The sequence below is a fragment of the Talpa europaea genome, assembly GCF_964194135.1.
Source record: "Talpa europaea genome assembly, chromosome: 4".
In the NCBI taxonomy this organism is placed as follows: domain Eukaryota; kingdom Metazoa; phylum Chordata; class Mammalia; order Eulipotyphla; family Talpidae; genus Talpa; species Talpa europaea.
In genome coordinates, this window is record NC_140070.1 from 114352690 (window position 1) to 114375678 (window position 22989).

Consider the following 22989-nt stretch of genomic DNA (forward strand, 5'->3'; position numbering starts at 1 on the left):
AAATCTGAATACATATTTTTCTCAAGTGCACATGAATCATTCTCCAGGATAGACCACACACTGGACCACAAGACAAACATCAACAAGAACATGAAGATTAAAATCTTACTAAATGTCTTCTCTGACCATATAGGTATTGAACTAAAAATCTACTATGAAAAGAAAGGAAGATGATCCCCCATAATGAGGAGACTGAACAACGTTCTACTGAAAGACCGCTGGTTAATGAGGAAATCAAAGAAGATATGAAAAATTACCTAGAGACAAGTGAAAAGGAGGATACAATCTTCCAGAATATATGGGACACACACAAAAGTAGTAGTAAGAGGAAAATATAGAGCAATACAGGCCCACATCAAGAAAAGGGGAGAACCCTAAAAACAACCTAATCTCCCATGTTAAGGAACTAGAAAAATTTAGAGCAACAAGAGCAACAACACAAAAAAGCCAAACACAGTAGAAGAAATAATAAAATCAAAGTAGAAATAGATGAACAGAAATTAAAAGATAATCCAAATGATCAATGAAACCAAAAGCCGGTTATTTGAAAAAATAAAATAGACAAACCTCTAACCAGGTCCACAAAGAAAAAGAAGGAGAAAACTAAAATAAATAGGGTCATACATGAAAGAGGAGAAATTACAACAGACACAGCAAAAATCTAAAGGATAATTAGAGATTGCTATGAACACTTATATGTAAACAAGTTCAACAATCTAGATGAAATAGACAAATTCTTACAATTATACAATCACCCAGGGCTGAATAAAAAAGAAATAGAAAACAGTCAACTAGCCTAAGACAAGGGAGCAAAGACTATACCTGGGAACAAAGACTGTCTCTTTAATAAACAGTGCGGGGGGGGGGGGGGGGGGGGGAACCAAGGAAAGCCAAGAAGGTGAAGAACATTGTAAGATTGCAGAGTTCATCTGATCTCAAAGCCTCTGTTATTTACTCTCTCGGAAGGGGCCTACAACTGAAGGCAAGACACCCCACTGCACATCCATACAATGCAGCCCTGCAGGGAGAGGGTGGGGGAAGCCCTGAGGTGGTGACTGGAAGCAGCCTGGGCCCAGATCAGGGTGTGGGGCTGCACCCACCCCACTCTCCCTGAGGCTACAAATGGCACAGCTCCTGCTGCCCACCCTGCAGGACGGGGCTCTGTCCAGGCTGCACTCCGGGCACACAGAAATGACTGATTCTCCCCCCAGGGCAGCCCCACCAGATATATCCGTTACCTGGAGTGATCTGGCAGGTCTGGGTAGCTACGGTGAATGTCCTATTATTTTTTGCCACGATGGCTGTGCATTCTCCTGTGGCCTAAAAAAAATTTATAAAAGACACCATTTATCTCAATCTTTCAGATGGAGACATCCACCTAGCAGCACTAAATACAGTTTCATCTTAAAAAAAAAAAGGGCTTGTCAAGATTTTTCCTAACAGAATTCTGAGGCAAAAAAATGAATGTTTGTATAACGGAATCATCATTTTTTTCCAACCACTGAGATTCATGGGAGCTTGGAGGAGAGGCACTATAAATGGTGAGGCTTTAAATCTCAGTCTTTGCTTTGAGGCCTGGAAATACTTTTTTTTTTTTTTTTTTTTAACCAAGATGTTCACAATGCCTTAGAACTAAACTGTTAACTCTCCTCTTGATGCATTTTTCAGTTTCTATGTTCAAACTGCATAGAAGATACCATGTTTCACACTGAATAAGTGAATGCAATGACGGTGAAAACACTAGCTTGTTGCTGAGAAGATCCCATCTACAATCTCCCTGAACTGAGGCAAAACAACCAGCTGTGGAGTGGCAAGCCCTTGCCAGGCAAAGTCCTTTGAGGAGGTGTCTCCTTGCCTCCTTCCCCCATCCATGGGGTCCCTGTGAGCTCTCCTGTTACAGGGGAGGAGCCAGTTCAGAGTGGTCAGCTAGCTGGAGGCAGAGAGTTTCTGGCTTAGGCCTGTGAAGGGAAGGGCCCCACTTCCCTCTCACCAGCCCTTGACCTGTGCCAAGGGCTCTGATGTCTCTGGGCCTGTTCACATGTCCCAGGGGGTCAGCAGAGTCACCTTCTCAAGGGGAATTTCCTCATGTCTAACCACTGGCCTCTTCCTGCCCTTTTGTCTATGTGACAACACAGACATCAAGCATGGGACTTTTCTGTACATTTGATGGTTCACGGGTAACCTCAGAAACAGACTCACAATATTTCTCATCCTAGCACCAGAATAAATTTCTGGTAGTCTTTACACAGAAAACCAGAGGCTTGGAAATAGCTGACACACTTACAGCATCCGCAGATTGTTTGTAGTCACAGTCCTGCCAGGATTTGCCACTTTGAACAGGACAATCACCCTCCTTGACTTGGTACTTGAAGGAATAAAATGGATCTATGCCACCCTGGGAAAAAGCAAACAAAGATACCTAAGGTCCATCATTGACGCACAGTGAATCATTTGAGTGTGATCTGGTGTGGTTATGAATATTTGATATTTGTTTGATTAAATTGGGGCCAACATACATTAGAAGTGCCAAAAGTTTCATATATTGACTTGGACAAATATTCTTTTTGTATTTACATGTATGTATATATATACACATGTATGTATAACAAAGTTAATTTATTCATTCAATAAATGGAGCAATTATTTGCCAGGTAAATACACACACACACACACACACACACACACATATATTTAAGTTACAAAGTAGTATCTGTAGCATTAGGACATATTTGTAGAAATCAATTTATATGTAGACATATGATTTTTTAATGTCTGAAAAGTTGTGCAACAAAGTTGTTATAATGTTTGTCTTTCAGTGGTAGGAATACAGCTGTCTTTCACTTTCTTCTGTAAAACAAACATTCCTGGGTTCAATTTTATGGGGAATATAAAAATTTAAAAATTAAAAAAAATAAATTAGAATGCTACTCTAAACCTTAAAAAAAAAATTCCTGAATTGTCAAGGTGTTTTTTAAACAAAAATATATTAGTTTTATAGTTAGATAACCAACAAATTAAAGGATGTTTTTTCACTTTTGAGCAAAATGGTAACAGTTATTTCTGGAGAGTAGGATGAATTAATCGGAGGTGAGTTTAGTATGTTTTTTGTTTACTGTCAATATTTCAATCACGTCATAATGGAAAATAAAACTTCTAAATCGCAAAGGTGGTGAATTGGATGAGCTTTCAAATGCACAATCCTGGCATGCAGGACCTGAGAGGTGGTGTTGTCCAGCCCCCCACTTTGCAGGTGAGAGCCAGGAGGCCAGTATTCACGGCAGGAGGAGGCAGCCTTGCCACCTGGAGAAGCAGAGGCCGAGGGTCCTGGGCTCCTGACACCCAGGGGCCATTCTCTCAGAGCCTGGTGGGTATAACCTTAGCACCTGGAGGGGCTGGAGTCAGACAGGCCCTCTCTGAGGTCCACTCCAGGTCTCAGTTTTAATAAAACAGGAAGTGGTAGCAGTGGGGGCGGTGGTCACACTGGAAAGGAGAGATAACAAGTGATTCTACAGACATTTTTGAATGAAAGTTGACATCTGCCATGGCAGCCAGTGAAGACGCCACCAACACACTGGACAGACCTGGAAGCGGAACTCCTGCCTGAGGACTCTAGATTATGGAACCACATGACTCCTTTCATTTTCAGAAAAAGCTGTGCTCCTGGGCTTTTGTCTTAATCCTCATGTCAAATGACTGATTTTATTTTTCACCAAAGTAAACAATTGAACAGCTATCACAGAGACACAGTGTTTAACAGTGAAATTCATTTAAACAAACTATTGAGAGAGTTGTATTTCTTGTCATGGTATAATTGCTAATTTACATCCCAAGCTCCCATTTGCCCAGCAGGTAAGTCTGGGAGGCTTGAATGGCTAGAGGGAGTCCATAAAACTGCCATGGGAACCTGGACATTAAGGTGATGATCCAAAGAGCTTATGCTCTCCTATGCCAATTTGGATCATCAATCAGGTCACACCCAAGACTAGTCATTGTAGCCAGGCAATGACGCCAGGAGTATACACAGAGCCTTGAGATCCTCAATCTGTGTACCAGACCTCTTCTGTCTCACCCACAGCTTCTCTTAGCAGTGTAGTTCAATAAATCTGGCTGTTCCATTTTCTACATAGTCTCTAGTGAATTCCTTCACACACACACACACACACACACACACACACACACACACCCCACACACACACACCCTTCCTCCCACCTACACCAGAACATTTCTGAAATCAAATATATTGTCAGATTTTGTCCTGCCTATATCAATCAGTGACTAAAAATATTAAAAACCACTCAGAATATAGCTGTTACTCTTGACACATTCAAGCCAATAGCTTCAAGGTACATACTAATGGCTTAGAATCTAACTCCATCTCCCCTGCCCCTTTATCAAGGTATAATTGACAAATAAAAATTATATATATTTATCAGTTCTTTGCTGGTTTGTGGTGGTGGGGGAGGGAGAGGGAAGGGTGCCTGGGCTCCAAGTGAAAACATATTCCAAATTCTGTCAAGGTTTCATAGCATACTCACCATCTTGATGACATTACTTATACGGTGCAATACAAACTGGTTGCCACTTTGGTTTTCATCATTATATTCCTTCAGCGCAGCATCCACAGCCTTAAATACATCCTCTTCATCACAGCCAATTTCCTGTGAGAAGGACTCCTGGCTCAAACTTGAGAGCAGCCTGGAGCAGAGGAAAAGGACGGTAATTAATCTCATGACTTAACAGTCTCCTTCTAGGCACTGAGAAACTTTCCCCCCAAAACTGGGAGCCAATCTAGATGCTGATTTTAACTATCTCCATCCTCTTATATCCTCTGCTTCAGAGCTGTGGGGCCCTGATTGGATCTCTGCTCTCTTACACTATTTGCCCTATTCCAAAAGGACAAATGACTCTCTGTTGTGCTGTCCAAGCATTACAACACTGGGGTTGTTGACCTGCTTGTTTGCATTTGGGAGGCGTGTGGGAGCGTAGGCCATGTTTCACGTAATTACAAAAATTTATATAGCAGATCAGAGCAGAATCTAATAAAGGAGGAAGAAAAAACCCTAACCATCTCTGTCATCTCCATGGAACTTTCTCAAAGTTATTTACAAGGTCACTACATATGGCAACAATGCAATACTGAGGACAATGTTGTAATGGCAGGAAGGCATGGTGCAGGATCTCTATAATCCCTGTGCAGACGGGTAAAGGAGAGTCCTGGAGCCCTCGGTGGCTTTTCAGGCCTTTATTGTCATTTACCAGGTACAAGGCAGGCAGGGGTGCTGGGGGGCCAGAAGGCTGGCACGCCTCCCAGCCCCCGGCAAATCCTCACTCTTCCTGGACTCTCCTGGGTTCTCTCGTGGTCTTGGTCTCTCTCTTCTGATTCTCTTTCATTCTGCTCTCTCGTCTGTTCTCCTTCTGGTTCTGTTCCATTCTGCGACACCGCCCTTAGAAGCTCCGTCTCAGCCCTGGTGTACCCACCCATGTCTGCCTGTTATAGAAATAAATTCTAGCCTTTTACCCAGGCAGAGGAGGAACAAGAAGTACTTCAGGAATGGTGAGTTCAGGAGAAGCTTTATTACACAGGCATGAGGTCCCAGACTTGGGAAGTCCCATAAGGTCTGAGCACCCGTCTAAAGACCAAGAGTTTCTTTTATACACAACTGTGTCCATATCTGTTACATTGATAACATCGTTTTTCAGCAGGCACAACCATTTGCAGCAAAGTCCCCAGACAAGGGGGGCAATACAAGGGGGAAAAGATGCAGGCATTCATGGATGGCCTTGAATAGAGACCAGCTTGGCTGGCTGCCCAACCTTGCAGATAAGAGTGCTGAGACCCTGGGCATGAATCTTGAAAGGGAAGGAGCTGTAAGTAAGCAAACTTGCTGATTATGCCTGCATTGGAGTGTTCATTGCACTTGTGCTGGAAGTTCTGCTGGAATCTTTATTATATTCATTTGCTCAATAATATATTTTCTCAGAATGCCCACACCCCACTCCAGGTGTCCGCCATCAGGCATGCATTCAGGACCACAGAGATCCGTCATCAATCCTAATGGCGGGAGGGCGGAAAAGCTTGACAGTCATTTACCCTACAAATGTGCAAACGACTTTCAATATCATGGCAGCACTTTTTATAATAGCCCAAATAGGAAGACAACTTAAGTGCCCCCAAAATAGATGAGTAGATCAAGAAGATGTCATATATAGCCACAACAAATAGTAGTCAGTGATCAAAAGAGATAAACTCATGCCATTTTTGGCAACATGGATGGAACTGGAAGAAATTATCGTAGGTGAAATAATTTGGAAGGAGAAAGACAAATAACGATAGTTGACTTGTCGGTGGAATACAGAGAAACTAAAGGTCAGATGTAGCCAAACTTAATCACTAAGTGGGAGGAGTTAACATGTTAGTCTGGAGGAGGGGGTGCGACATGGGGGGAGATGAGTAGTAAACACAGGTCAACAAAGAATCAGTCCAAAAGGTAAAAGCAGCTGTTTACTAGCAACAGAAACTACAAGCAGAAAGGGCTGCACCCCCAACCAAGTAGTAAAGTCCTTTTATTGCATGAGCAAGAGAAAGGTAGGGGGTGACAGGTTGGGTCATATTTCTGGGTGCAGGAAATAGCAGTGGTTCCTCTTACCTGGGAGCAGGATGTCTGGCAGCCTTGGTATAGCCGGGCATCAGCAGATGGAAGTCTGAGCAGAACTTTTGCCGAGTCTGTTTCTTGTCTAGCTCTGTGGTTGCTGCAAGTGGGCTCCATCCTGCTGGCAGAAGTACAGTTATGAGAAGTCTATTTTTTTTTTTTTGCACCTAGTTGCTCTGCCCTCCTTCCAATATGAAAGGCTGCAAGCTGAAGATCCCAACTCTATGATATTCTAGAAAAGGCAAAGTTATAGAAATAGTAAGAGAAGATCAGTGGTTGCCAGGGAATTGAGAGGAGAGAAGGAGGCACAGGCAGAGTACAGAGGACTGTTATGGCGGTGAAACTATTCTTCGGTGGAGACATGTCCTTATACATTTGTCCAAACCCAAGAAGTGGACACTAATATAAACTATGGACTTTGGGTGATAGTGAGGAGTTGGTGTGGCTTCATTAATGATGTCAAATGTTCCACCTGATGTGAATTTACAGTGCAGGAGGGTGAGTGGAGAATAAGCAAGGAGTGAATTGCAACTCTTTATACCTTCCATTCAAGTGTGCCTTACCCTAAAAGTACTCTGAAAAATAAAGCCTATTTTTTCAAAATAAATTAACAAAATACATACATCAAACACCTGATAAAAAACTGAATCTTTTCTTTTTAAAATGGAATGTCTAGTACAAAAAGCTAATGTTATAAAGTTTTTTGTCAACTAATACATTGATTCTCAAAGAATTTACAATTTAAAAAGATGTTTACCGTAGTATTTTTATAGAAAGAAGTAATTGGAAGGTACACATGGACAAAGGGAAAAAAAGAAGGAAAGGTAAATATATTACACACCATAATACATATGGATTATCAAATATGTAACATAGAATATCATGTGACCTTTGAAAATAATCTTTTTGAAGAATATTTATTGACTTGGGAAAATCCTCTTGGTATAACCTGAAGGGAAAATATAACATTTAAACTGTACATAATAAGAAATTGTTAAAAGATCTTCCTTGTGAATCCATATGGAGTATGACAGATAAGGACAAAATGTGATGAAGACATGATTCTGTCCCATCAGTGTTGACTCTAAATTCCATGCTCTTTTACTTTTTCAAAATATGCATCTAGTACATGTATGACCATTTACTATGTGTATTTACATCACTAAGACATAGACTAAATCATACCCAGGCTTAATTCCTTTCTTTATGGTAAAGATAAAAAATAATTGCCTTGAGGGTTTGACTGATAATCCACAGACTAGGAAAACATGTTTACAAAAGGCACGTATGGTAAAGGACTGCATAGAAAATAAAGAACTCTCAAAAATCTAGAATAAGGAAAGGAGCAACTCCATGAATATGAGGTAAAAAATAACTTGAGATCACCAGAGAGACAGATGGCAAATAAGCACATCGAAAGGCTCTCCACATCGTGTCATCAGGAAACTAAAACTTAAAGCAGCACTGACCTGACACCACACTCCATTAGAAAGGCCAGAATCCAACGTGACAGCAGCCAAGGCTGCTGTACATACAACACTCCCAGCCATTTCAGATGCTACATCTCATCTGAGAAGTTTGTCATTTCTAATCCCTGGGCCACCTCATGCTTCTCCCTATCTGAACGTCCTCTTCTGCCCTCCACAATATGTCTAAATGCTAGTCCATAACCGACATCAAACTGCCTCCTCTTCAAAAATCCTTCCCCGTGTTTCCACTGAAAAGCCTCACCTTTTCCTGGACTATTTCGTGGCACAGTCTTATTAATTGTATTTTGTGGTGGTTATTTGTTTGCGTGTCTCAGACTGTCTGGCCATTTTAACTCATCCTCTTATTTTCAGCCTACATTGGACATTGTCTGCTCTTATAATGGCTCAAATAAGGATTTTGTTTAGAGGACACATGACAAAATGGCACCACTTCCCTCTCCACCCTTCCAATGACAAAGTGGAGAGCAGGGAACTTCAGTTTTCTCTGTTCCTTTCCCCTAAGGGCCCACGACAGGTGCTGCATTGCATTTATGATATCTTACCATGGACCCTGAAATGTTCACTCTGCCACTGGGTTGTCCATTCCCATCTTGTCACATTACTCTGCTCCCCCAGGGCCTCCCCCACATTCATTCACAGCTTTAGCCTGCCCTCTGCTGTCCCAGTAAATATAAACTCCCTTGCTGCTGGCTGCCCAACCAACACATGAGTGTCTCTGATTCTCTCTCTCATTTAGTCCTATAAAATAGACACAGTGTCTCTGCTTTTATGGATGAAGTAAGTGGCTGGCAGAGGGGTCAACTGTACCTATGCCTGAAGTCACACAGCCTGGGACAGAGTCCACTCAGCAGCTCTAGCAACTGCGTGTGATGACGACTTTCCCCAAATGCCCAGGAGTGTCTAGTGCCCAGGCCAGTGGCCCTGACTAGGGTGAAAGCACCTTCCTCCCTGAGGGCTTTGGATTCCAGGCAAACCTACAGGAAATGTGCAGGAAATGGAGCAAAATGTGAGGGCGTCTGTTGACTTTGCCCTGTAGTTAATGGTACAAGTCTGTTGCCTCAAGAGCTGACCCAAGTTCCACCAGAAGGAGAACAGCAAACAACACCCACTCATCGAGTGGGTTGGGAGGTTGGGGTTTAATCCTGGTTGCCTGTGTAGTTTCAGGCCTGTCATCAAATTTCTCAGGAAGTGATTGTGTCATTTAAAGGAAGGGATGGTTGGCCTGCCCAGTGTCTAACCCTCCATGATTCTCTGATAAGATAGCATCACACACAGCATGTCGGAATGACATCTAATGGGAAGGAAGATAAACAGAAACTAGTCTATTGTGTCAAACACCCCATCTCCACCCACGCTCAGAGATTTTTTTTTTTTTTTATCTTATTCATTTTTTTAAAATAAGGAAACTGACGTTCTGGAACTCTAAGGGACAATTTCTTAAGCTATGTGCGACTTTCTGCATAGAAATACACTCTCCTTCTCCTCTTTGTTCTTTTCCAGAATCTGAATCTATAAATTCCAAATTTTGAAAACATTAGTGAAGGCCACCGATGCTTTCTGTAACAGAGTGGCAAAGGGCTGACACCTTTTTTCCCCTGACAGACCCACAAAAGTCTCTGCTCAGTTCAGCCGCAGGGCCTTCCTCTGGATCAGGGGACCCAAGACCAAATGTTTCTAAAAGGAGCATTAGTGGAAGCTGATTTATTTTTGTCTGATTTCCCTGAATTATACTGCGTGTAGGAGACCCTCTTCTGAACAGTCTCCTTCCTTTATGTGTTTCCAGCAGCTGGATCCTGAGGGTCTGACACCGAGCGCTGCTGAGCCCCCTGCCCTGAGTCCCATGGAGTCTGCATTGGGCTTTTCCTTTAAAAAAAAAAAAAATGTTGATTTGCCTCTGGTTACCTGAATATAATTTTGGGTGTAGTTTCACAAGTTGTACATGCCTCACCCATCCTGCACCAAAGCTCAGCACCACCTCCATGTGGCCTCCCTGCCTCCATGCGCCCCTCCTCCATTCTGTGTGGTAACCGGTCTCCTATTCATGGAGCCTAGGAACACTCTGCTCTTTGGCCGGTTTGTTCTCTTTGGTTGTTTATATTTCACAAATAAGTAAGACCATGATAGTGAAGGAAAATGTGTAAATATCTTGAACACTGAAAAATGGTATGGCAATGCTTATACTTTAGAAACAACAAAAAAACTTTAGATATTTGTTCTCTGTTCAGTCTACTGATTGAAGATTCTGGTATAGTGGGGAAGGGAGAGGAAATGTAAAACATTCACCAGCTCCCTCCAGAGTTATGAAGTGCTTTTTAGTCTTCCCTCCTATTCTATCGACCTAGCCTGGTATTCTTACTCCTATTCCTTGCTCCCACTGCCTTTTCTCTTCCCATCCACCCCGACTCTTAAGCACCAACAGGAATTGTTTAGGTTAGGTGGTAATTATAATTTCTCCCTGTAAAATTAATAAGTAGACAATAATTTATATTAATAAGTAGACAATAATTAATAAGTAGACAATAATTTATTATAATTATTTTATTATAATCACTGATCACATTATCCCAGTAATCATGTATTTATAATTATATAATTATAAATTATGTAATTATAAATATATAACATAATAATTATGATACAATAATGTAATTATATTATTTTAGTCATATTATTATAATTAATTGGTTATATAATTACCTAAAATTATTACTATTTGCTAACATTTAATTAACTTATAATAGTCATTAATAAGAAATTAGTATTATTAAGTAATATAATTAATTTAAATTATCATTACACATAATTATTATAAATTAAGTGTAATAAATTAACTATTATAATAACAACCTGCATGAGGAGCATATAGGCTTTTTTATTATTCTTATATTTTCTGTAAATGTGAAATTATTTCTATAACACTAAAAATAAAGAGCATGTGTTTGGAAAATAAATAAATAAAAAAAGTAAAGGATACAAGGTCAATATACAGAGAGCAATAGTATTTCTACACATCTGCAATAAAGAAACCAAAAATGAATTTATACTCCTATGAAATTTCCAACTGCCCTTTTAGGAATGAAACTGCCAAGTTGAATTCAACATTATTGTGAAAATGCTAATGATCAATCATATCCCAAATAATCTTGACTAAAAACAAAACAACTTTTGATGCAATTTTCCCAACTATACTACAAAACAGGGTGCTACTGACATTCCCAGCAGGTGTGGGAATTCCCATGGATTCAGGGCTCCCTCCTCACCTGGATACTTTCTGTCAATGAAGACTTGTGTTACTTGCTCCTTCTGAGGGAGTAGTCCAGGGAAAGGAACACCAAGATGGATTCCAAAAATAACTGGATTTGTCCAGCTAAGGACAATCATTGAGGAGATTCATCTACACTTTACAGCCTTCTGTGATCATTTTTACAATCTCATCACTTTGCTGATGGGATGCACTTGTAACCAAATAATATCTTATCAGTGCAGGTGTGCCAGCACAATTTCTATTAGTCAGTTGCACCTTGAGCTGAACAAAAGCATCTCATGCATTAGAAAACCTCACGTGTAATTTAGAATAAAAAATAAATATGCTTACTAAATATTTCTCACCTGTGAACACAAATCTTAAATTCTGAAGAAATTCAGAGATACTCACCTCTGAGTCAGGAGACTGATGCGTGCAGCTGCTGGCCTGGGATTTGGTACAAGGTGCCTCTTTGATTAAATATTCCACAAAGCATGAAGGTCCAGCCACCCACTGGATGAGACAATAGTTGAGAAATAAAAATCAGACTTTCCAAGTGAGGAAATGTTGATTTGACAGCATGATATTTACAGAAACGTACACCCCCAAGTTGGGGTTAGCACAGGTATCCCAGTGTCCCTATAACCCCACCATGAACAAAGCATGCAATAGGATCCTGACATGTAGAAAACAACCACCACACCTCCCTCCTCTTCTCAGGAATGAACAGGCTCTAAAAAACCTTCACTTGGGTGACCTCATTTTTCCTCAGGTAAATGTATTTTTAGATTAGTTTTCCTCACTTCGATAGATAGCAACATAAAGCAAATACAATTGAGCCTCCATTTCCCTCAGCATCCACTCCCAACCCTGACATGACCAGAAGCTGACTTGTTGAATGGCCCTTGGTCACTTAGATCTGAAATGTAGCAATAAACAGTGACCCCAAGTAGAGAAACCAGAGACTGGGTTTCACATTTCCCTCCTTGCCTTAAGGCCAATGATAAAGGGGTCACACACTTGTGGAAATCCCATGAAGCTCAGACACTGAAACACGATTATGTGGGCATCAGGTATTCCAAGACAAGAACCCAAGAGGCTGCTTATCAAAAGACAGCCCTGACAGCCCTCTCAGCTCTGGCTCCATGGCTACACGCGGGAGACTCATTGTTGGCGTGATCGCCAGGGGCGTTCAGTCTCACTTGGGTAGATGCCTTGGTGACTTTGACCAGAGAATACTGCTTCAAGGTGCTCTCACAGTTGTATTTTGCAAGAGACTCAGTAGCAGCTTCCAAGACCTTGGGATCTGATAAATCACTGGGGCTGGGGCAGTCGGGGCAGATTAGGTAGATGCTTCTTTGAGAAACTATTGATGCCAAAGAGAATACTGAGCCACTACACTTAAATATAATAAATTGTGTTGCTAGTTCCAATTACTATAATCAACTATTGTGATAAAATTTAAGTTTTTATTAAGAAGTTGAGTGGATTTTTTTTGTGTCATTTGATAAACCTGCTCTTGAAAACTCAATCACAGCATTGTCAATGACTGGTGATAATTGTCTTAAAGGTAAATTAGTCAATCACCTCTGAATGTAGTTTAATAAATCTAGGTGGCCCATTTCCCAGGTGAGAAAACTGAGGGTGGAAAGGAAGCATGTCTAAATAAAAATCATGAATGAAATACTGGTTCTGTACAGAACCAGTACAGAAATCTGCTAGTGTTAACTCTGTTCATCAGACCAAACATCAAACCACGAGCCTAATTATAACTCTTCAATTATTCACGAAAGTACTTGGAAAGTCTCTTAACTACTAAAGCCTCATACCCAGATCTGTAAAATGGGTTTATCATATCATAGCACCTGCCTCATAGGAGATTCTGTGCAGGGAGGGTGTAGGGTAAGGTAAAAGGTATCATCTGCCCTCCCGCCATTAGGATAGATGACGGAACCCCGCAGTCCTGAATGCATGCCTGATGGCGGGCACCTGGAATAGGGTGTGGGCATAGATAGATGGGATTCACCTGGGCTAAGACTGAGCTTTTAAAGGCAGTGTCACAGGGATGCCAGCAGCGGCAGAAGCCGAGAGAGAAGCAGAGAACGCCAGAGAGCCCAGATAGAGTGAAGACTTGCTAGGGGCTGGGAGGCCTGCCAGCCTCCCGGCCCCCCAGCATTCTTGCCTGCTGTGTACCGGGTAAATCCCAATAAAAGACCTGCAAAAACCACTGAGGACTCTGACTCCTTCTTTACCCGGTCTGCTGGATCATAGAAAACCTGCTTAGTGTCCATTCCTGCCCCTACAGAGGGCTAGACCCACATGTGTCACACAGTGACAGCTGTGCTACAAGCATAATCATGATAGTTGTTGGAAACTTAACAAACCTTATTGTGCAACTCCACAATGCTAGGAATCGTTAGGTTCTCTGGAATCAAGGGGCAATAAATCTAATTAGATTACTAATCTACAGTTCTTGAATAACTCCAGACACACTGTTTTCAAGGCTTGATTAACAAGCCCAAATTAATGAACTGAACTCCTTCAAGCTGGGCATTGGACATTGCTTTTTATCCACAATGGCAGTGGTTACAGACACTGTATGTTCAAATTCTGCACACAACAAAGAGTTAGCTTCAACCGGTGAGTGAACAATCATTCACAGGTCTTGTGCTTTGGATGGTAAGAGGTTGGAAAGATGGGACCACAGGCATGAGGAGGGGAAGAAAGGTGTGAGGCCTGAGGAAGCGCATCAGGTGTGCACGCTGAAGGAGCATTACTCCAGCTAGAATGAAAAGCAGGACTCCCAAGAACTCGGGACTACACCTGAGGGTAGAAATCAAATACTGTGCAAAAATTAACAACAACATAAGAAAGTATACATATATACATAAAAACAGGACTGCAATAAACAATTCAAAATGGATTAAATGGTGACTGACCCTGATGGGGGAGGAAAGCAGACCCAGATGTCGTGGTTCTACCCTTAGCTGTGTGATGAAATGTGAGTGGCATAAGCACTCTGAAGCCCAGTTTTCCTATCTGTGAAGTCAGGTTTAGAACTACGCACTTTCTGAGAGTGCTTTTGAAGCCAGAGTCTCAAAGCTTGTGCAGGGCAAGACCAGTGGCTGGCCCCAGAAACTGTTGCAGGCACTGCAACAGCTGCGGGTGGTGGGCATTTTACCACTAGTCACCAGTGGCCCCACTGGGGCTCAGGCTGCAGGCAGAGTTTGGCAGTGATGGCAGGCAGCAGTGGTTCCCCTACCACACTGCTTCAGGGGCTGCAGGGAGGAGCACGGATCCCCACAGGGCCTGCCCTAATGCTGTGGCTCCAGCTACAGACAGTAGAGAGGCCCGTGGATTTGGTGCCTGGATTGTAACATGGAGCGATAAGGTATGAATTATGAGCTGATTGGGGAATGATTCAATCAGCCATAAATTCAAAATGTTCCAATTGGATTTGGGGGGGTTGGGGGACATGGAAGAGAATATAAGGCAGTGCACGAGACAGTTTGAGATGCTCAGACACTGGGACTCTCACGGGAGGACTCTGTTCCTAACCTCTGAAGAAGAAAGGATGAGCAGCTGACCTCAGAAGGAAGAAGAGATGCTGAAAGCTCTGCAAAGAAGCCAAAGAGCTTCCCAGGTGCTGGGCCGGCTGCACCTGCCTCTAGCCTGTCTCTGACACCACCTGAAAGCAGCACCAAAGGCCTGGCCCGGTGTCCTAAGAGTTGTTTGTTGTCGGGGTGGGCAACAACTAACAAAGAGATGTTAAGCTGGTGTTTCTTACACTGCTGCTGCCTAGTGACCAGTGGTGAGCTGAACTACTGGCCAGCGCTACCCAGTATTGTTGAGGGTGACCAGCACTCTGTGTCCGGGTCACCACTGAGGACTGTAACAGCTCCTGACCTTCCGGCACCACCTCTCGGTGCTGCTGCCTCCATTGTTGTCTGGTCTGGTGTCTGGTGCTGCCCATCCTGCCCTTCCTATGCAGTGTAATTCTTTGTTTAAGGTTATTGTGTCCTTATTTACTGTGTGGCTGAGTCTTCCATTGGTAAAAGTGAAGTCTCCAGCAACTAATGTGTTTTTCCCAGTGCCTGTATTCGTGTTTGATAGTAATTACCTGATACATTATGTTCCTTCATTTGATGTTGCAAGGTAAGGAAAAATGTCAGGCTTTTCTGCTCTCCCGCCATCAGGATAGATGATGGAGCCTTGCGGTCCCAAATGCATGCCTGATGGTGGCACCTGGAATAGGGTGTGGGAAGATGTCGATAGGATTCACCTGGGCTAAGACTGGGCTTTTAAGGGCAGCATCACGGGGACGCCAGCAGGAGCCGAGAAGCAGCAGAAGCCGAGAGAAGCAGAGAATGCTGGAGAGCCCAGATAGAATGAGGACTTGCTGGGGGCCGGGAGGCCTGCTGTGTACCCAGCACCCTTGCCTGCTGTGTACCGGGTAAATCCCAATAAAAGACCTGCAAAAACCACTGAGGACTCTGACTCCTCCTGGATCTACTGGATCATAGAAAAACTGCTCCATGGTCCTTCCTGGCCCTACACATGTGTATAAATTGAAGAGTATTATGTTTCCTTATGTACTGTTCCTTAATCATTATGTATCGTCTGTCCCTGCCTCTGGAAAATAAATTTTTAATAAATGTTTCAAAATGTTTTGATGAGAATAATGAAAATTTAACATCCATTGAATAATCTGCTATTCCCCTTAATGTTATAATGAAAAAGTAGTGATAGGCAAATTGATGCCAACCTAAGTTATAAAATGGCCAGGTAAAAAAGATTAACAAATCTACAATAATTATAAAATGATTACTTATAAAGGTATAGCTTCCATTTGAAGAGTTAAGACTTCCTTTAAATGAAGTTAAAAGGAATGGCTCTCATGTTATAATACATGAATAAAAAGTTAAGTATAAGCCAACTCTATGCCTACTACCCAATACATAACAAATTACTTTATGTATTCTGCGTGTGAATGATACCTAGATGTGTTCTCCTACCTTTGCCATGGGAAAAACACAATATCTACAGATTCTTGCCTTCATCAGCAAGGGTGCTTCAGAGGCGAGCTCTGAGTCCCAGCAGTGCCAGCCATGGCACTCCATCACCTGACTGTTGTAGGAGGGTGTGGTTGAAAGGAAACCACTGTGAATTAATCAGGACTGAGACTATCAAGACAGAACTTTATTTGGCTCAGCAACAGAGTGATGAAATGACATTCTTCTTTCTTTAAACTCCATCTCATCTTCTTGTCTGTGCACTTGGGGCTGCTGAGGCTACTGTGCCTGCTGTGGGGGCACTGCCTCACTCTCAGGAGCTGCTCCAGCCCCTGCCTCCCGAGGAAGAGGGCGGACCATGTACTCGCAGGATGCTAGGAGCTCCTGTAAATGTAGCAGAACTCTGTTAATCTGATGTTAGCATTCAATAAAAGAGAAACGAATCAATTGGTTGATGAGACTTTTTTCCTGACATTGTTGGTTCTTTATTTACAAGTACAGATAATATTTGAAAAGAAATTAAAACTCAGAGGCTCAGAAGCATGCAATAAACTGAACTAGCTGTCTAAAGCCATATCTTGTTTCTCCAGGCAAAATCATAGTACAGGTTATAAAATGCATGGCCCCCTCACATTATAAAACAATTAAAGATAGTTAAATTTTCTCTTTTGCAAAGACCAGCTCTTTGTTGTAGCAACAAAAAGATGATGTGATTATAAAGTAAGATTACAGAGGCATTTCCTCATTTTGTTTCCTCATTTTGTTCCTGAACAAAATTTGTATCACATCGTGTGATATTCCTTTATCAATTATTAAAAAAGGGGAGTTTCTAGCAAGCTTGCCTCTATATTACTTCCTCTGTTTTCCATATTTTTCATTAAACTCAGACCTGTTGAAAACAAAGGATTACTCAAACTAGACTCAGCAATAAACAGAAAACTCCTTTTGGATCCTTGTTGCAAAGAGTCATCAGTGATTAAACACACTGTTGACTTATGAGAAACACTCTCGTTGAGAGAGGATTAGCAGACTAGCGTTGTCAAGAGGGGATAATTATATAGCCCAAATTTAGAAGCAGATGACAATTCACTGACTTCCCATTTTCTCCCTCTAACCAGTATTTATTTCTGTTGTTTCTCTTTGACCTTTGGAAATTTTTATTTTTTGTTCCCCAGGGAGCCCAGTTTTCAGTGTCTTGACTTCCCTTATGGCCACATGTTCAGGTACCAGATGCCACAGTTTATTCTGAATGTCAAAAGTCTTTGTATGAAAACAATGATGTCCATTTTAAGGTAGACATTTGTTAATAGAAAAGCAAGTAGGCCATAAGTCACATTCATTTGTCCATTTTCTATGCTTGTTTAAAAAACTTGTGACAAAGACTCAGAAAGGATTTAGAATTCTGTTCGGCTTTATGTTGTCCATAGAGATTGATGGTGTCCCCGTTGAGAGTCTCACTACTTTTCTCTAGGCTGTCCAGAAGTTTTATGGGGTTTGGTGCACCACATCAAGATTTTTGGAAATGGGGAAAAAAGGATGATGAGGTGCTAAAGAAATCCCCATGGCAGCATTAATTAGACAAAGCAAAACAGAGATCAAAGTTGTGAAATTCTTTCATTTCCACAGCTGGATTCATTCCAGTCACTGCTTTCCAGGGGCACCCAGGACAATTGAGAGAAGTTGTTTCTGGAAAATCAGGTATCAGGCTAAAGGAAAAGCTATCTGGTTCTACCTGGATGTTAGGGAGCCAATCATCATCACTCTCCGTGGGAGCTGGTGATGGATTAGGCATCAATGCTGCATAGAGATCTGAGTCCTGAAAGTCAGCAAAGGTGACTGCTACCCCTGGCTGGGCTAGGGAAGGAGTGGGCGTTGGCCCTTCTGTCTTCTCTTGTGTCTGTGTAGAAGGTGTAGTGCTGTCTTTAGAAGAGATTGCCAAATGCTATTACCACATTACTGCTTTCATCCTGAAAGTCTCTAACTGGCTCCATGAGTTGAATATATAGATACCATATATCCACAAGTACTTTGTTGGAGTGAACACTTCAAGACATGTTCACAAGCTTGCCATGTAGCCTTTGGACTATATTGCTTGTGTTCGACTATGTATAACCTACACAGAGCAAAAAAAAAAAAAAAAGAAAAAGAAAAAAAAAACAAACCCTAAACCAGGAAAAAAAAAGAGGCAACTAGTATTGAAGATGTGGATTTGTGGATTTTTCCTTCCCTGTACTGTTACTACCTGTGTGGTGATTAAGGCAGGGTTCAGTGATATAAAGAGCACGGTCTTTGGAGTCAAACAAGTCGGACCCTGTAGTCATGGGCATGGTGTCAGACAGGGTGGAGCCTGGTTTGATTTGGATTTGAATCCAATGCACCACTAACTTCACTTTTTCTAATTGTACACTGATAATAACAGCATCTTCCTTGTAGAGTTTTCAGGAGAAAAATGTATTTGAAATCCTCAGGCCAGAGCCTAGGATTGAGGATTCACTTGATAATGTTATTATTTACTCTAGGAGCACAGATCTTTGTAATTTTCAGTGTCTTATCCTAGATAATAGGGAAAGTACTACTCACCTCCCAGGAGTCTATTAAAAAATTTAAAAGGCGATACAAACTAATACTTTTTACATGGATATGATCATGAATATGATCCCCTGGGGATGGTTTTGACTCAGGAGATGCAGCATGGGGGCTGAGATCTGCTATTCTCCCAAGCTCCTTAGCCATAAACAGAGGTAGTGAAGTCCTGTGCCTCACCTCAGGCACCCCTGGAAGGTGTGCAGCTAGTGTTAGCACCCCAGAGCAGAGTCTGCACTGTACTAGGAGAGAATCTATCTCCCCATGGACACTGGCAATGTATGAGAAGTATTAAGAGGACTGCTGTTCTTATTTCCAGTCACAAAAAAGAGAGTAAGCAGAGAAATGTGAGGTTTCTCCTCATTTGAAAAAGATAGTGACCCAATTAATTTCAATAATAGTTCATGATAAACCCCCAAATACGACTTTTTCGAAAGAGGCAATTTGACCCCAAGCTGACTATAATCAGAATCATACCACTGTTTTGAGGTCACAGTTGACAGTAGATTCAGTTTTGTTCATCCAAGGTACTATATAAATGTTAGCATCACAGATTAGAACTTGCTATCAAGAAAACAGAAGCCAAAAGAGAAAACACTGTTATTCATGAGATATTTAAACAAGTCTGAAACATCAAATAAACTTTCAGGATATAAGTAGATGATTGCATTACTGCTTACCCCAGGTTCTTTGGTTTCACAACTACTGGTAAACTTTGTGTTACTTTCCTTGGGACAAATGGTTTCCTTGGCAGTGAATTTTATTCTATACGACAGTCCAGACACCACCTGAAAAATTAATTATGTAATGCAAGTTCTCAATAAAGAGCTACTGATCATCTGCTTTTACTTTAAGGACTTAAAAGGGAGAATATTGACATTTTAATTATACACTGACTAAATGGGCTATGTAAATCATTCAATCAGATCATTTAAATGCCTGACAACAAAATTACTGTCTTATATGCATGTGTAAAATGGACAGAATATTATGAGTGACTTGTTCAACATCACACACCAAGATTACAATGACATTATGATGTGAAATTGAAATCCTCCAACTCTCATTCATCAGATATATTATTTTCCAATCCAGAACAAAGATCAGTGGCAAAATTAGTAAGCAATTTGCACATGGATTCTAATATCACTATTTTTGTAGCAAAATTTACAGACCTGGACTGTGGCTTTTTTCACGTTGTCAATCTTGAAATAGAATGTTCTACCATAGTCTGCATTAAGCTTTGTGGACGTATGATTCAGAATCTCATTCAGATCTGAGCTGTTGAGAGGTAGATCTTTGGGACAGCCTACACAACGGCCTGCATCAAAATCATACTCTGAAAAAAATAAGGTTTTAATTCATTGTGTACACAGAAAGAGCAATCTAGACAAGTACTCATCCTGTACATGATCCATCATCCATTTACAGAGAGGGTTGTGAGGCTGTCCAAAACCCAGGTGTCAGTAGGTGGAAGCTGGCTCTCTGGCCTTTGCCTTCTGCCTTTCCTCTATTCCTCTCCTCTGAGCCCAGTGTATTTAGGGAGACAGCCAAGCAGGTGTTAATATCTCAATCAATATGCTGTGCTTTTCATAACTTTTTGTATTTTGTTGGAGACTGTGAAAAGCATGCTTAACTTAAAGGGATGACTCTCAAATGGGAAAATGTTAAGTCCTATGACCCTGGCAAGCTGGCAGCTTCTGGACTCCTCCTCACTGTGGACAATACAACTACCTAGCAGGTGGGAGAAAAGCCAACTCTTGGTATAAGAAATACTGACTTGACCATAAATTCAATCAACTCTCTCACCCCAATTATAATATGGAGAGAAACAAAAAATCTTTAATTGGGAGGTTTTTATTCTGAGTGGTTAAAAATGTGGTTAGCTTTCGCCAACAAAACATCACTGGGCATAGGGACATCTGGTAAACAAGGAGGACCAGCAGGCTCAGAGAACAGAAATTTCCCCATGTGGCACAATATCCCTTTTGGACCCCTGGGCAAGCTCTCTCAGCTGCACCTGCTGCCACACAGCTGGGCAAAGATAGGGTACAGTGTTGTCAGAAGGGCAGAGATGGGGTACAGTGTCCACAGCAGGGCTCTGAGGCCACACGCACTTTGAGGTATAACGTGGGAACCAATGTAGGGGTCGGTGACCAGACCCAGACGGTAGTGTATGTCAGCATGCAAGACTAAAGGACCAATGTTTTTCTCTCATACCTGGTAAGAAGTAACATTGCTGTGAGAAGGAAGCAATTCTTTGCGAAAGGTCAATGTGTGCTCTATCTGTGCATGTAGCGATCACCTGGTTTTTAAAAAGTAACAAGTACATGATTTAAAGTTTTTTTAAGAAGTCTCATATAAGTACTAAAATAAACTTACTAATAGGAGTTAAACTTTTCAACTCACTATACAGAAAACAATACATAGTCTAATTTAAAAGAGAAAATAAGAGTTATGTGATAGCATCAAAAAACAGTAATCCACACATACCCATATACATAGAAATATGAAATAATAAGATGACAAGAAAATCTAATGTAGACATAATAACCATATAAGTAAATGGTAACATTTTAATTTAGAAAGGAAAAGACTTTCAGATAAGTTAAAAAACAAAATCAATTATACCTTTAAGTAAAATATCTTGTAAAACTATAGAAATGATCACTGAAAGTACCGTTTAGTACAAAACATGCAAAGTGTAGTAAGGGCAGAAAGTAAATTGGATGGTTTCACAGATAGTTTTTGGATGGTTTCACTTATTTGCAGAATATAAATGTAGGGAAAAAAACTGGTGAAGTACAACAAAAATCATTCTTAGGCTCTGTGAAAAATGTTCTGGGTACCAAAAGGATGCCGGGAGGCAAGAGGGGTTAAGTGACAGGTTGGGGGTCCGGCATCCGTCTAAAGCCTTGGTGGAAGGTAAGTAAAGAATGTGCATAGAAGGAGGTGTCAACTTGTGCTCCCCAAATTATCCTTATGTAAACAATTGGCAAATCATTCAAATTCAAGAAAAACATAGCAAATACAGAATAATATCTTGTAATTAAAAGGGTAAAGAAAGATTAAACAAAGGATGAACAAAGCTAACTGAGGCCAATACGAATAAAAATGGCACAGAATATTATTAATATTGGGTAAAATAAAATTCAAGGTAGCAAAATGTTCAAAAAGGAAGTGACAAACATCATTTATTCTAATAGAGGATACAGTCCTCAAACATGGAGTCAAAATACATGAAGCAGAAAACATTAGCTATATGAATAAAAATGGATAAAAATAATTATGATGGGGCCTCCCCGGTGGCATAGCGGTTGAGTGCTGGATTGTGAAGCTGCCCGCAGCCTCTGCAGCACTGGTTCGATCCCCAGCTGCTCCCCGGCCACCGGAGGAGGGTCCCACATGGCGCGCAGACCTCTCCTGCCGCCCGCTGCTCCCCTCAGCAGTGTACTTTGGTCCTTCTGCCTGCTCTGCTCCCCGCTCTGGCTCTGGTGAATTCTCTCACCCTCCTGTGCTTCTGACTGTACCCAGTGCTTGTATAAATAAATAAATAAATCTTTAAAATAAATAAATAAATAAATTGTGATGGGAGAATTTAATATAAACCATAAATGTAAGACAGGTCAAATGGATTAAAAATAAGACTTGCATAATGTAGTATTTATATAAAAGGTATTTTCATATAGTACATATGATTTAAAATACTTTCATGTGGATGACACAAATAATTTAAATTGATTTTATATTAGGTCACAAGAAAGACTCAAATAAATTTTGCAAATCAAAAATAATACAGGCTATTTTTTTTTTACAAATTGAACAAATAATTCCATAAAAAAATTGCTAGAACAGCAGTTAATTCATAGCTTTCATAATTTATTATTATTTTTATGTTAAAAACTATTTTAGGTGCCATGCATTTATAAAATTAATTTTTTAAATTGAGGTAATGTTAGCATTCTCCCCATCAGTAGAGCATCCGCCACCAAATCACCCTTACTCTTCT

At 41.1% G+C, this 22989-nt stretch overlaps 1 protein-coding gene across 1 annotated transcript in view; it reads right to left on the reverse strand.

Annotated features, from left to right (window-relative positions):
- LOC311170331 (kininogen-1-like) overlaps window positions 1-22989 on the reverse strand; it is a gene marked incomplete at both ends in the record, with an annotated part of 46771 nt that overhangs the window by 13971 nt on the left and 9811 nt on the right. The window contains 10 exon segments of the mRNA XM_084232707.1: window positions 2285-2395; window positions 4537-4696; window positions 6649-6769; window positions 11751-11898; window positions 12588-12751; window positions 16709-16781; window positions 18130-18317; window positions 18640-18823; window positions 19661-19768; window positions 20156-20319. Coding sequence (XP_084088833.1) covers window positions 2285-2395; window positions 4537-4696; window positions 6649-6769; window positions 11751-11898; window positions 12588-12751; window positions 16709-16781; window positions 18130-18317; window positions 18640-18823; window positions 19661-19768; window positions 20156-20319 — 1421 coding nt within the window.